This window comes from Gymnoscopelus braueri (assembly GCF_963280865.1).
Source record: "Gymnoscopelus braueri genome assembly, chromosome: 3".
NCBI lineage: Eukaryota > Metazoa > Chordata > Actinopteri > Myctophiformes > Myctophidae > Gymnoscopelus > Gymnoscopelus braueri.
In genome coordinates, this window is record NC_137612.1 from 43272684 (window position 1) to 43287742 (window position 15059).

Sequence of the window (15059 nt, forward strand, 5' to 3'; positions counted from 1 at the left end):
AGCAGTAAATTGATTTCCCCCCCCACAACCAACCAAACGACACACTCTTGACATGAGGTGCACTGGCAGAGACTATAACATTTTTGTGGTCAGCTGACACATTATTAGGATAGTTCTTTTAGTTACAATCTGGGAACCCATCGTCAAATAAAAAGGAAAAACAGAGCAGAATCTGTTCTTGAGAGATTAGTTTAGTTATGAGTTATAGTTATGTTTAATTTGATTTATTTATTTATTTTATTTTTTTATGTGTTTGTAAAAACAGTTTAATTAGGATGGGTCAAATGCAGAGCGGTATTCGCGACAAATACCCAGCGCACGACCATCTATGGGTGGATTACCAAAAGGGCCTGCTGGGTCTAGGCCCAGGGGCCCTAGAGCTCAGGGGGCCCTTAAAGCCTCACTATGGAGCTTTTTTTTAATGACTGTCTCACCTAGACACAGGATCTGACACCGAATTTTTACCTGATGGTCAAGATTCAATTTATCCCCCGAGCAAGTAGGCAGGCTCTGTTAGCTCAATGGTAAAAATGTCAGCAGGAAACTGGGTTCAAATCTGGGGTAGAAGAGGAAAGTTACATAGTACTGATTAAGCCAGAGCCTTGGCATGAAGTCGCTGTTCTTAACTTTGCATTTCTGGGGTCCTCAGAGTCATACAAGTACCAGCTTGTGACAAGCTAAAACCGCCATAGCCTGTGAGGACGTTGCGTTTGCGCTGACTGACTGATTCAGTCTCTCAGTCAGTGACGACGCATCGAATTCTGTGAGCGGAGCTCATACGCCCGTTCAGAGGCATGATTGCAGAGCGACTGAATGTACTGTAGATCAGCTTGCTCCACAAGCTGGTAAAAAAAAGAAAAAAGATCTACAAACCAATCTATGAAGCCATCAAAAGCATCACTTGGAGACAAGCCATAGTCACTTAACCGCATGAACACTAGCATCCCTATTCTGCTGCGTAGATTTGGCGAAAATAGCTGATCTACAAGCTTGTAGATCTGATATTTTCTGCAAAGACATTTGGTGTAGATGGAAAAAGAAGCAAACCAAATATAGAGACCCCGGTGAACTAGTACTGTATATAGGGTTTAAGGGGATAAAAGAAAGAACTATGGAATACTTCCAAGCTAGTCTCAAATCTCTCAATAGACATTTTGCTTTGAAAGCCTTCATCAAGTTGCTCACTAGATTGCTCAGAAGAAATAACCGTAACGATTGCAGAGGATTTAATATTTCCTGCAGCAAGTGATATGTATAAAACAATGTTTTGGTATGATGAGTGCGTTAATAAACTGAAAACGATTCCTGTTGTTCGACACAACCATTGCTCACTGTATTGATGACATGGCACCCTGTGCCCTGGGCAAAATGTGTTGCTGCTGAGCCATAACCAGCTATAACCCGTTAAAGAGCCTATTAACGGAACCTAGCAAGTTGACACTTTAGGGCAAGTTCACAAATCTAAACCAAACTTCACACCCACATACAGTATGTCTCAGAAATGCGTCTGCGTTCTTATAGGTGTTATATACTAGGCAGAAAAAAGGGCAATTTCTCCTATGAAGGCAATCGGGCAGGTGCTTGGGCATTGGTTGGCTCTTATGTGTTGCAAGATTCAAGATTGCTTTATTTGTCATTTGTTTTCCATCCGCAAGCAGCTTCAGAAAAAAACAAGATTTATGTTTCTCCTAGTTAAAGACAGCTAAATTCATTATTTCTGTGTTGAGGGCGAGATCGTGCGTTTTGCACCAAACTGCCAGCTGCTCCACGTCCTTTCTATTGGCAGCGTCGTCCTCATCAGGGAGGAGGCCGACCACAAGCAGACTTTACTATGTGGTTGCACATACTGTACACACTGTAATTAGCACTGAATTGTCAGATGTTATGGACTCTGTGTCATGAAAGCTGTACATTTTTCAAGAAGAGAGCTTTGCAAATTCGTCTCTTCTCTACCCTCTGTGCTGCTGTGAGAGTGTGGCTGTTAAGTGTGTTAGAGATATGCACGTCTATTCAGGAGTTGTTTTTTCTTCGAAAACTGATGATGGCTTCAAATATCTGGGACGAGCCCCGGCAGACACACATGGCATTGTCACCATCACATCACACCCATCAAACCCTATGGCGGCCTGTGAGGTGTCATATAAGAACACCACATTTGGACAAATTTTGCTTAAAGGAGGAGTTCACCCAAAAAATGACTTATTTTCTATCAATTACACACACCATGAAGCCTTGATTTCATGGATTTATTTTTGTTTTTGTGGCATTCCTAAGACAATAATTTGATGACCGTGTGTATTTCCGGTAGGAGACACAAATAATATACTTTGTGTCTCCTACCGGATACATTAGCCGGTAGGAGACGGGAATCAAATTATTAGCTTAGGAATGCGACAAAAACAAAAAAGAATCCATGGATTCAAGGCTTCATAGGGTGTGCAATTGATAGAAAATAATTCTTTGGGTGAACTCCTCCTTTAAGTACAGGGAAGTAAACCGCTTGCAGTAAGGAACATAACACACATCTATGCACAATTTGCACATATCTACGTCGTAGATACAGTATTACAGATATACACACGAGGTACCCTTCACACACACGATTAATCGAATAATCGAGAAGCAGATTTTTTATATATATGTATTTTAAAATGTTATTTCCATTGTCGTGCTACAACAGTGTTGCATCATAATACGACGCGACACTGTTGAGAATAAACCGGTTTCCTTCCTGCGTTGACGTTTTGTCTTTCATTGTGTTTTAGGTTTCTTCCACAAGAAAGTTGCTGAATACCAAGAGAAGAAAATGAAAGAGAAGGCCAAGAGTGGATGGATGAGAGGGTTAATGTGATGATGAGAGGGTTAATGTGATGATGAGAGGGTTAATGTGAACTAGTTATGGATGAGAAAGTTACAGAAAACTGTTCATTGTTGAGAGTTGCAGATGAACGATCAAAACTTGAATGTTGTGAGAAGTCGTTCGACACTTGTCGCTCAAAGCATAAACTGATCCTTATCTGTGAACTGTTTGTGGATGAGAGGGCAAAGCCAGATTTATTCTTCGCCATACGACGATGTCGGCCATCGAAAATATCCGATCTATAAGCTCACACCCCGTTATGAGCTTGCAGATCGGCTGTTTTCGACGTCACTCTTGTGACTCGTTGGAAAGACACTCCAGTGAAGAATACTTTGTATTTATTGTTGCTTTTTATATATTCTATTCATTGTTATTTTAATCCTTGTTAGAGTAAAAAGCTCTTTGGTAAGATCTTAACTGTACTGTATGTTTTATTTATGATTAAGGTTAATAAAACTATAGAGGTTTTTGTGACAGACTTTCAGGCTGATGGGATTCAAGCAATATATATTTTTTCTTATTTTTTTCATGAAAATAAAATCGAGAATTTGAAACTTACAACACTGGAATAAATAATTATTCAGAAATCAACTTTAACAGCCACATCATGAAGAATAAAAATCAAGTTGTATGTTTATTTGTTGGAAACAGTCAACAATCGTGTATAATACTGCAGATACAGAAAAGCAGACTTGAATGAGGCGGCAATAGGTTATATATATGAGCTAATATTTTATATATTAGGGCAGTGGTTCTTAACAGTGGATCAGGGCCCACTTGAAAATCTCGAAAGAGTTAGTGACCCACCCATCTGACCATTTAACACGGCAGCCTTTAGGGCTGCAGTTTGACATTGCCAAAGATATGGTTTTATGTCTACGTTTCAGTCAGCCGTCCTCCTTAATTACTCATCTATTTCCCATCAGTAGTTTAGTTTTGATAGTTTCGGTTTGATCTGTACAATAACAAGCCCCTTTCATTTCCTCTCCTTCCTTGGAAATCAGTAATATATATGTACACATTTCCCATCAGTGCAGTTTTGTTTTGAGTCACTTTCGTTTTCTAACGGGGCAACCCACAGTGGGTTAAACAGTTAATTAGTAAATAAATAGTAATCTTTAACATGATAATTCCAAGATTCATAACAACAGCTGTGATATTGATTACACAGCTACTGTTTACTTTTGTTTCTGTTTTTCCATTCCGTTTTCCATGAGTATCTGTGGGAAATATAAATTTTTTTAAATATTTTTTTTTACATGACAAAAATATGTTATTGTTTAAAAAGATTTTCTGAAATAAAAACAAAAGAAACATTTCCAGAAATATTCACAAATTTCCAAAAATGTGAAAATAGCCGATCTACAAGCTGACGTGTCATTATGCGACGCTTTGTGATCAATCCTGCTTCTCTGCAGTCGTCGGATGAAAAATCCCAAGGTCCCAACATGACAACTTACCAGAAAATTGGTCATTTACACACATTCAATTATAAACTTTCTAGAGTACTTTTCAAAACAAAAAGTGCTCTACTGTATAACACCGACAACAATGACCCCAGAGAAATGAAACAAATAGTTTTAAATATAAAAATGTAAAAGGTCCATTCCGATATTTTAGTTCTATATATTCTTTTTATTTTCATAGAACTTGCAATTATAATATACATATTACAAAACGAAAGCACCAAGAGACATTATATGCCCCCAGGATGTTATAGTTTTCTGTGTAGCTATAAACCTATGTACAGTAAGCTGCCATTTTCTTGTCAGTTAGTGAAGCGAGTTGTTGAGTTTGGATAAAGGATAATTCCTTTTAACAGGTCGTTCATGAAAGTCCTTGCGGTCTTGTTTCCAATGAGAACCTGTGAGCAATTGGGGTTAAGAGTCTTGCTCAGGGACAAATTTCATATCATCGGCACATATGCTGGGATAGCCTGGAATCGAACCTGGGGCAACCAGGGCCTCTGGTTCCCTAGGCGGGCTCACTAACCACTCAGCTATGGCCGCCCCAACTAACTTTGACATGTCATACAGTATAGTATTGTGTTTTGATGGTATCAGTGTCATTACAAACAGTGAGGTACACAGACAGCCTCATTTTGTGGCTCAATAAACCAACACACATTGGTTAAAGGTGCTGCAATTTTTTGTTAAAAGGTTAAAGCTCTATATTCTGATAGTATCATTGATATATGTGCTATGAGTGTTAGTTCAGTCTCTCTAGCTCTCTAGTAATCAGAAAATAGCATGATTAATTTATGACATACTAATCAGACCACACAGAATGTTAGGAAAGTTCCCCATCTTGTGGCAAAGCAGAGGTACAGGTAGCATGCATTTCACGTTCTATTGAGTATAGCTACTAACCTTTTGGACATACCAACAAATCTCACAAAGTAATTTAGCTAAATAAATAGTATGTTAGTATGTCATTTTGGACGGAGCCTACATTTTCAGGTGGGACGGAATGAAACCCGTACATCTTCCAAGGTTTAGGACCATGAGAACTACAGGTACAAGCTGCTTCTCCATGCTTTTTTGTTCTAGCCCAGTGATTTCCGACCTGTGGGCTGGGGCCCAATGGTGGGCCATGAGGATTAATCCAAGCCAAAACACAACCGATTGATCATTACAATAAACATGCTCAGAAAATGCCCGTGGTCCACCCACCTGACCACTTAACACAGCAGCTGGTCAGAACTATTTCAAGATTTTCAATTGGCCTTAAATCCTCAAATCCTCTATCCTTAAATGGTAAAAAAAAAAAAATAATTGATGCGAGTTTGAATTAATAAGAACACCAAGAGTTTTTGATGTAGTCCTTGGTGTTCAGTGCAAACAACTGTAAAGTTGATCTCTGTAAGACAGAAATCTCTTCATTCAACTGGAGGAAACTTTCAGACATCCAAACATTTATGTCAGAATGAAATACACTTCACTTCACTGAGGTGTTAATGGGGTTAAATCATTGGGTGATAGAGATATATAATTGGGTGTTCAGCATAAATATACACATTTATTTTGTGCTTTCTGATGACACGGCCAAGTGTTTAAAAAGGATAGGGCACAAGATGGAGCCCTGGGGAACACCACATCACATCTATCGTACTTTTCTTAAGGGGAAAGTTCACCCCCAAAATGACTTTTTTTCTATCGATTAGTCACCCCACGGAGACTTGAATTCATGGATATTTTGGGGTTTTTGTTGCATTCCTAAGCCAATAATTTGATCACCGGCAGCGGTTCCGGCCCGCTGGTCATCAAATTATTGGCTTAGGAATGGAACAACAACTAAAAATCTCCACGAATTCAAGGCTTCATGGGGTGTGTAATTGATAGAAAATAAGTACTTTTTTGGGGCAAACTACTCCTATAAGGACCTCCAAAAGCCACAAAGAAATCCCGACTGGTCAAATAGGATCTGAACCTTTGAAGAACTCTGCCAAAAACAGCTGATCCACAAGGTATTTTTTGCATTTCAGTTTTTTTCTAGTTTTTTATTTTATTTGTATTCTTGTTGTGGGAACCACTGCACTAACTTCACAGTAGAGGTCGCCAGGGCAAGGGCAACGACGTGCTAAAGGTTCTGTGCAAATAATGTACAGCAGAATTAATTCCTCCGTAGAGGAATCTTCTCATACTGTTCATATGCTTCCTGCTAGCAGTGGGGAGGACTCAGAGTGGTTGACAGGCGTGGTGATGCTGTAGTGAGGAGAGTCGTACAGGTGGCTACTCTGCAGGTCCGCTTCTGCTCGTAAGTTTATTTTCTAGGGGAAAGAAGAAGGTGATAACAAAAAGGTTGTAAATGTCAGTAGACAAGCTCAGGTTTGTACCGTTTCCTGCAAAAGACACCATGTGGTCATTAATCAAGGGATAATCAACAGGGTCATTATTGAAAAATAAACCTGGATAGGGTGAGTTTGACCCCGATGTGAAGTGGCGGGGTCTTTAACTGTTTTTTTTTTCATGGCATTAATAAAAAGAAAGAATTACAAAAAATAAGTATGAATATTATTACCTGGAAGTCTCTAATGTAGGTCAGGAAGAAACTGACGAAGGAGAAGGCCAGAGACCACTCTGAGATGGTGCTGATAATGTGTGCAGTGTAGCCCTGGACAACACATTGGAGCACAAGATCAAATGATTAAAGCTATAGTCCGTAACTTACATCTCTCCTGGTGGAGAGAGGTAATCACAACGAGCATGTACGAAATACAATAAAGATGGCGGCGCATTTAGTGTCCAATCCGGTGCGCCGCACTTGATGTTTTAAGACATCAATGAAAATATCGCCGGTCAGGTGGAAACCTCATATGGCAGAAACTGATAATTTTCAGGATTCAAATTCAAAAACAGCAAAAGTTGCAGATCTACAAGCTCAAAATGCATTTGCGCCGCCTTTCGAGCTTGCAGATCTGCTACTTTAATCCATGACATTGCAAGACAAAGTACTTCAACACAGTATTAAAATGAGCACATAAACACACACACACACACACACACACACACACACACACACACACACACACACACACACCGTCTCTCCAGGGGTCCAGTGCAGTTTGTGAGCCACGTCCACTCCTGGCAGACTGCTGTACATGATGACAGACGACACAAACACTAAGACACACGTTAAGGAACACACACCCGACTGAACTAATGAGTACATTAACCCCCTTCAACCTGCCATCCCTATTTTGGTATTTTAGCCTCAGTTTAAAGGCCAATATAGACAAACACCGTCCTACGTCAGAAAATCTTCCGGTTCGGAAAGGCTTTCCGAACTATAGTCCGGAGAGTCAGGACATCTGGTACTGGTACTTTTTCTTGGTGAACGGGTCCCAAGAAAAAGTTCAGTCCGAAGCTCGGAATTTGTAGTTATTAGACTTTCCGAAGAAAGGTTCGGACGTTAGAAGGAGTATGTATTGCACTTTAAGTCTTTCAGGTATTATGGGGAAAGTCATCAAAGGATGAATGACATCAATTACGATGGTGGACAAACTAAAATGGAGATGATTTTTACATGCAATAACAGCTAGTTTTTCATTGTTCATTTCTAATTCTCATTTCATTTTCCGTTTTAGTCTCAGTGTTAGTTAACTATAATAACCCTGGTACCAACCTGTGTCAATGAAGAGAAGACTGGACTGCCTCACTTTAAAGCAGTGTTTCCCAAACAGTGGGTTGGGAGTCCCATTTTGGGGTCGCGGACCCATTTTTATGGGTCACGAGTGAATGTAATTTTTTCAAAAGGATTTAATAAAATTTCAACAAAAAAGAATCTATATTGAAAGAATATTTTAAGAAGTAGTGAAAATAGCAGATCTACAAGCTCACAACGCATCGCATGGCAATGCGTTGTGAGCTTGAAGATCGACACTTTTCACAAGTTTGGGTCCCGGGGAAACCTCACATTTCTCTTTTGGGTCTCAAGCTACAAGTTTTGGGAACCACTGCTTTAGAGAACCCTAGTGGTGTTCCATGCTGAACATAGCTGTAGATCAGCCACTTTAGGCAATTAAGCAAATCTCTGCCAGTGAACCCACCTCCTCTTGACAAACACAAACCCCACAAACCACTTGAAACCCAGTCAAAAAAAGAAACACTTTTGAAACCTCTTAATTGTCCTAAATGTAACGTTAAAAATGTCCAGCTTCAAAGACAACCTACTTTGAGCCATTTAAAACACTTAGATGGTTCATGTCCTTCACATCAAATTCTGATCAGAGCTGATCAGAACACTACGTCACGTCAAGCTTGGCCAAACATGGCAATTTTTATAAAGGACGACCAGCTGCAGGACCACATACTGCCAGGGAGTGGCGCAGTTGAGCTTCATTAGGTGTAAATGCAAGTTGAGGGTTTTAGCAACATGAACCCTAGCGTCCCTATTCCTATTCTAGGCACGTCAAAACAGGCGAACGTATGCCGAAAATAGGCGATCTACAAGCTCACAACACAAAGACATTTGGCGTAGAGGGAAAAAGGAGGCCACCAAGTATACGGTAGACCCTTGGGGTCTACCGTAAAAAAAAACTATGTACTACTAAGTACATAGTTTTCAATAGAAAACAAAACACAATCAGATAGTCAACAAACTGCTCTAATCTTTCATTTAGACGTGGCCCATGTGTTGATGTAAGGATACTGCTGATGATGCTAGAGAAGGTCCAGACCCCCACAGCCAGGCGGACCCAGAAGGTGTTCTTGCTGTGGACGTGGGGCTGCATGTTGAGAGACACCAGCACCTGGACCAGGATGTACAGAGCCCCCACCCCAAACGTCAGCACAGCCCCCACCAGGTGCATGGAGAACAGAGTGGTTTTCTGAAAGCAACAAGTAGGGGACATGTGCATTTATTCATATTAATGAAAATAATAATGACAAAATTAACAATAACAACAACAATAACAAAATAATAATAATACAACTATTTAAGAGTTTACACACAATGCTTTAAAAGTCAAAACAAAGCTAAATCTGTGCCAAATTAAATTAAATTAAGCCAAGGTACCAAATGATTAAAAATATAAATGTGAAAGCAACATTATTATTGTCTCCGCCAGGCCGAAAGGCATGGCGAGAGTATGTTTTACCCCCTGTGTGTCCTTCCGTCCGTGTGTCCGTGTGTGTGTGTGTGTGTGTGTGTGTGTGTCCTGTCCGTGGGTTACCAGCTAATCTCCGGCACCGTTGGCCCGGTTGCTGCGAAACTGTGCACACACACTCCCTGGATGCCAATTCAGAACCTCTGCCTAAAAATTTTCACATGGGCCTGTTATAGCGCCACCTGGAGGCCGATTTGTGCAAACCCCATTTTTTTATATTACTCCTACAGATTTTATCCAAACGTCATGCAAATCGGTACACAGTATCTCTATAGTCATGTGATCAACACGGATCTGTCCGATTTCCCATATTCCATCCTCATTGGCTAAGGTTGCCTTCCAAAATTTGCAGGATTGGTCCGTTTTAAACAAAATGCCTCAAATCATGAACGCAGCTTGTGATTTCCGTGAAATTTCACAAACACATTCCCACTAGGCAGAGGAAGAAATGCCACCAGACATTTTTCACATCAGCCTCATGGTGGCGCTATAAAAGGCTGATTTGTGTTTTTAACTATAACTGCACCGATCTGCGTGAAACTTTGCACGCACACTCCCTAGAGGCCAAGGAAAAACATCCGCCCTGCATTTTTCACATTTGCCTTTTATAGCGCCACCAAGAGGCCGACTTATGTAAAACACATTTTTGGATATTAAGCCTTCACATTTTATCCAAATTTCACACAAATCGGTACACATGATCTCTATAGTCATGTGATCAAGATGGAACTGTTTGATTTTTCATATTTCATCCTGATTGGCTAACAATGACATCTAAAGTTTGCAGAAGTGGCCCGTTTTGAACAAAATGCCACAAATCATGAACGCAGCGTCCGATTGAGGTGACACTTTAAGCACATTCGCACTAAGTTGAAGAACAAATGCCACCCTTTAACATTGCCCTATTATAGCGCCACCAGGTGGCCGATTTTTTCTAAACTTTTCTTTGTTGTATTACTCCTACAAATGTTGTCCAATCATCATGCAAATCGGTACCCATTATCTCTATAGTCAAGTGATCAAGATGGTTCTGTCCGATTTTTCATATTCCATCCTGATTGGCAAATTCCAAACATTGTTGGCCCACAATAACCTACCTGACCTGGCGGAGACCTGTTCTCCGAGGAGCATTTTTTCTAGTTATTACTGTAATTGCACAAATAATAGTAGGATGAAATCAATCAATCAATCATGTAATTTTTTTTTGTATAGAACAGGTGTAAAGACACACACACACACACACCTGGAAGTTGGCTACAACACACATGCCAAAGGAGCTCATCCAGCCGAGCACCAGACCAAACTGGTTGAGTCGGTGGAGTTTAAATTCCTCCTGTCCTGTCAGAGCCTGGACCTGCTTGTAGCGCACGTATGTGGTGGCCATGCCTGCAAACAAACAAACACACAACAATACATTCAGAACATGTGATATGACACTTTACATTCACACACTGACGGTGGAGGAAACCATGCATAATCAACCTGCTCTTCAGGAGCAGTTTGGAGTTCAGTATCTTGCTCAAGGACACTTTGACACTAGTCTCGCGTGGCCGGACTGTTGCCTCCCACAATTTTCACATACGGTCAGGAGCACGGAAGCTCTTTTGATGATTAAGGGGGAAAGTGGAAGCCCCGCCTCCCCTCCACTTCCGTTTCGTCTTTTGGCTTAGCAGAAATGGAAACCACGCTGCTTTCTCCCAACGACAAAGCAGAATTTCAATCATGGCCTGAATTCTTCTGGCTTTTGCAATGTATGTCATTAGACATAAAAAGACTGCGTTCAGAATATGGAATGGGTTACCTAGGAAGGCTGACACGTCTAGCATGATTCCAAACACACATCTCTCTGGAGCCGTCGTCCCTGTATCACTGCAAAACACAACAAAACATTGAAATTATATTTGACTGTATCACTACAATACACAACTAAACCTTTACAATATGTTAAACTGTATCACTGCAAAACACAACAATACATTAAATTCTATTCAACTGTATCGTAATCCCTAAACTTTGGGGTTATAGTGCTGTACAACAGGGATAGACTGATGCAGCGTAGACAAAATGTAGGAATTAAAACAAGGCGACAAGGGCAAGGCCCAACAGTGCAATTATAAGGGAGGTTTAAATTGACATGTAGTTAATTAAGAAATAACCATTCATTATTTGGCTTGGCCAAATGCCACATACACCCACTGAAGTGGCATGTTTACTTTGTTCACTTAAACAATTAAATGTCCAGTTTAGGCTATTGTTGCATGGAATTTGACTTAGACTCAGATTTGATTACTTCTATGAAAATATGACACAAGATATTATACATTGTCCTCATATTAACCTGTAGATAAGCTAATTGTTTTATTTCATGTAGAGTGGGAAAAGGAGCAGACACATTATAGAGCCCAGGAGGACCCCAGCCAGTGTGTTGCCAGATGTACTATAATTAATACATTTGTAAGATAATTCCAAAAATGCTTCAAAATGCTTCAAATCTCAAATGTACAATAATTTCACCATTTCACAAAAAAAGTGCATGAATTTATTAAATTCCCTATCAGCTGATTCGGGTATGGTTTGGCATTTCACAATAATGGATTGGGAAAAGGAAATTTGAACATAGACCTGTACTTGGAGGCATTACTCCTCTATTATTATTTGTTATTATTATTATCATTTTTTATACTGTGTTACAATAGTTTTCTTTCTTTTTTAATACTATAATTGTTAGCCTCTGGTATGATAATTTAACATTTCCCATATGGCAACACTGACCCAGGTCAAGTTTAAGTTAATAAGCTGTGACTGTTTCTCCTGAGCAACGTTTGGGTCATGAACCACGTGTTGAGACTCACTGGCGCAGAGAGTGTAGCTGGGATACAGGACATAGTATAGTTCTGACCTGATGTAGGGGACCAGGGCGTCCACATGTCTCAGCTCCACGGCTGTTATATAAGCAAAGATGAAGGTAGCTGCCGTCCAGATGACCAGAGACACTGGCAGGATGCACAGGCCCTGCTGAAACCACCACATCACCTGGGTGTGTGCTTGGGACTTTCACCTGGAAACACAGACACGATTGTGTGTGAGATTGTGTTATCTCCCTTGAAAGCCAAATGAGTCACTGGCACTGCCTCTTCTTTTTTTTTAAGTCTGTATATTAAAGCTGCATTTTATTTGAACGAATAAAGGATTGTTTTAATAAATCTGTATGACAGAGTATGAATATAATTAGTAGGCTACATGTGCAGTGGTTTGAGGAGGTGGTGGCCTCCCTAATCTTCCATCATTTAGGACATGAAACATATGGATTGCACCTTTAAAATATGTCCTGAAATAACATTAGTTACCCTGTTCTTAAACAGCTGTGTCTTGATCTCAAACATCAGTTCTCCTAAATAACAATTATGGCTGTGGTGTGTGTTTTTCCTCTTTTTCTTTATTTTCTTGCCCCAGATGGGTGATTTGAAGTGTTATCAGCTGACTTATGGCTTACTTGTACTTACTAGTACTTTCTACTTTAAGTACATTTTGATGCCAACACTTTTGTACTTTCAATCAAGTGAATTTTGAATTCCAATCTTTTTCTTGTAACAGTGTTTCTACATTGCAGTATTGATAATTTTACTTTAATAAAAAAAATTGAGTACTTTTTCCACCACTGATTATTAGGTTAAAATGAATGAACTAAACTTGAATCCAGTCTATACGTGTAGCCTGACGCGCTATGAGCTTGTAGATCGGCTCTAGTCGGCCAGCGACACGTACCCTGTCGAACGAAGAAATAAAAACATAAAACATAACAATCAATAAGGTGAATTAGAGGCTCACCAGTCACCACAACAAGGCAGACAGCCTGTAGAGTCGTATCGATCAAGACAACGTATCGATCACAGGTTTACAAAGGATCGTGTGTGTGATTTAACGTTAATTAAACCAACATGACACACATTAAGTCCCTTTGGTTCCTGTTCCTCTTCTTTCACTTCAAATGCTTCGGTGGCAGCGGATCGGCGCTCTATTGGACCGCGTTCCCTACCTTGACAAACATATCTTAGTTCTTATGTTTCATTCTGTGACAAAATGCCAGACAGAATTAAATGAGAGAAACTTTATTTATTTTATCTCGCAAGAAGACGCTGAACTATTTTGTTTACTTCCTGGCGCTGTGTCACGTGGGTATCAGTGTTGCCAGATTGTGTGAGAGAAATAAGCAACCAGGTCTATGAAAACAAGCCCAAAAGAAGCGACTAGGGTCGCATAAAATATTGATCAAATACCACAAGCTCGCAACGCGTCGCATGCGACGCGTTGTGAGCTTGTAGATCTGCTATTTTCAAAAAAACTTTAAGAAATTTTGAAAAATGTGGAATATTGTTTCTAATATTTTAAAAACTCAAATCTGGTATGGGGGGTCCTTGGCATAAAATATTTTTAGATGGGGTCCGCAGAAATACATGTTCATTTGGGGGTCCTTGACTTGAAAATGTTTGAGAACCACTGCTGGTTTAAACAACATTAGAAAACAATTCCAAATAAGCAACTACACTTTAGAAACAAGCCCAGAAAACCGCAACCCGCAACTACCAATATTTACAAGCAACTTTACAGAAAAAGAAGCCCAAAGTCGCTTATAATAAGCCGACATGGCAACACTGGTGGGTACCGTCAGTCCCTCTGCCCCGCCCCCGTCAGAGATGGTGGATTCATGAGAAGATCCGCCACTTCATCAGAAATCCATCCATGATGATGATGTTGTTTTATCAGCAGATGGCAGTCAAGAGCACGAAACTGACATGGGAGCCTGAGACCAAATAAATGTATTTGGCCGCTTTATTTTTTTTAATTCAATAGCATTCATAAACAACTGGCAATGAGACAATTTTAAATAATAATAAAAATACATCATAATACATAATAATAATAATAATAATAATAATAATAATAATAATAATAATAATAATAATAATAATAATAATTACAGCAGCAGCAGCAGTAACAACAATTTATTTTATTTATTTATTGAAGAGCTTATTTCTTCCAGCTGATTTCTTCTCCCTATTATTATTATTATTATTATTATTACTTTTTTATTATTATTATTATTATTATTATTATTATTATTATTATTATTATAATAATAATAATAATAATAATAATAATAATAATAATAATAATAATAATAATTATTATTATTATTATTATTATTACAATTATTATTATTATTATTACCCTTATTATTATTATTATTATTATTATTATTATTATTATTATTATTATCACATCATCATCATCATTATAATTATTATTTATTTAATTATTTATTACCTACTGCCTGAAGGTCAAAATTCAGGCACGGGTAGGGGACCTAAGGGCTTGATTCCCCGGTGACACATGAAAGTTATAGTGCAGCTTTATAGGTCATTTCAATCAGCGAGCGTCTGCAAAAACGGTTAAAAGGATCCCTGGCTAATAAGCCAAATATGCCTTAATGCATTATAATTGCCCTCTATAACTAAAATGTCAAATTAAAAACACCAGTTATTTTATAAATGGTTCATCTTTTACTAAAGGGAGATAACGCCTGTCACAAGT

At 39.1% G+C, this 15059-nt stretch overlaps 2 protein-coding genes across 2 annotated transcripts in view; one reads left to right on the forward strand and one right to left on the reverse strand.

The window, feature by feature from the left end:
* LOC308079198 (DENN domain-containing protein 2D-like) overlaps positions 1 to 3339 on the forward strand; it is a 28940-nt gene extending 25601 nt beyond the window's left edge. Inside the window, exon 13 of the mRNA XM_080420576.1 lies at positions 2766 to 3339. Coding sequence (XP_080276702.1) covers positions 2766 to 2851 — 86 coding nt within the window. The 3' untranslated portion in view covers positions 2852 to 3339. The remainder of the gene's footprint in view (positions 1 to 2765) is intronic.
* A 173-nt stretch (positions 3340 to 3512) lies between these two features.
* On the reverse strand, positions 3513 to 13629 carry LOC308079231 (DNA damage-regulated autophagy modulator protein 2-like). The gene is made up of 8 exons (XM_080420607.1): positions 13296 to 13629; positions 12367 to 12525; positions 11269 to 11336; positions 10711 to 10853; positions 9011 to 9188; positions 7400 to 7482; positions 6881 to 6973; positions 3513 to 6629 (listed from the first exon to the last, which is right to left on the reverse strand). Exons 2-8 carry the CDS (start codon positions 12495 to 12497, stop codon positions 6507 to 6509), a joined length of 819 nt encoding a protein of 272 aa, XP_080276733.1. The 5' UTR covers positions 12498 to 12525; positions 13296 to 13629; the 3' UTR covers positions 3513 to 6506.
* Positions 13630 to 15059: the final 1430 nt, after the last annotated feature.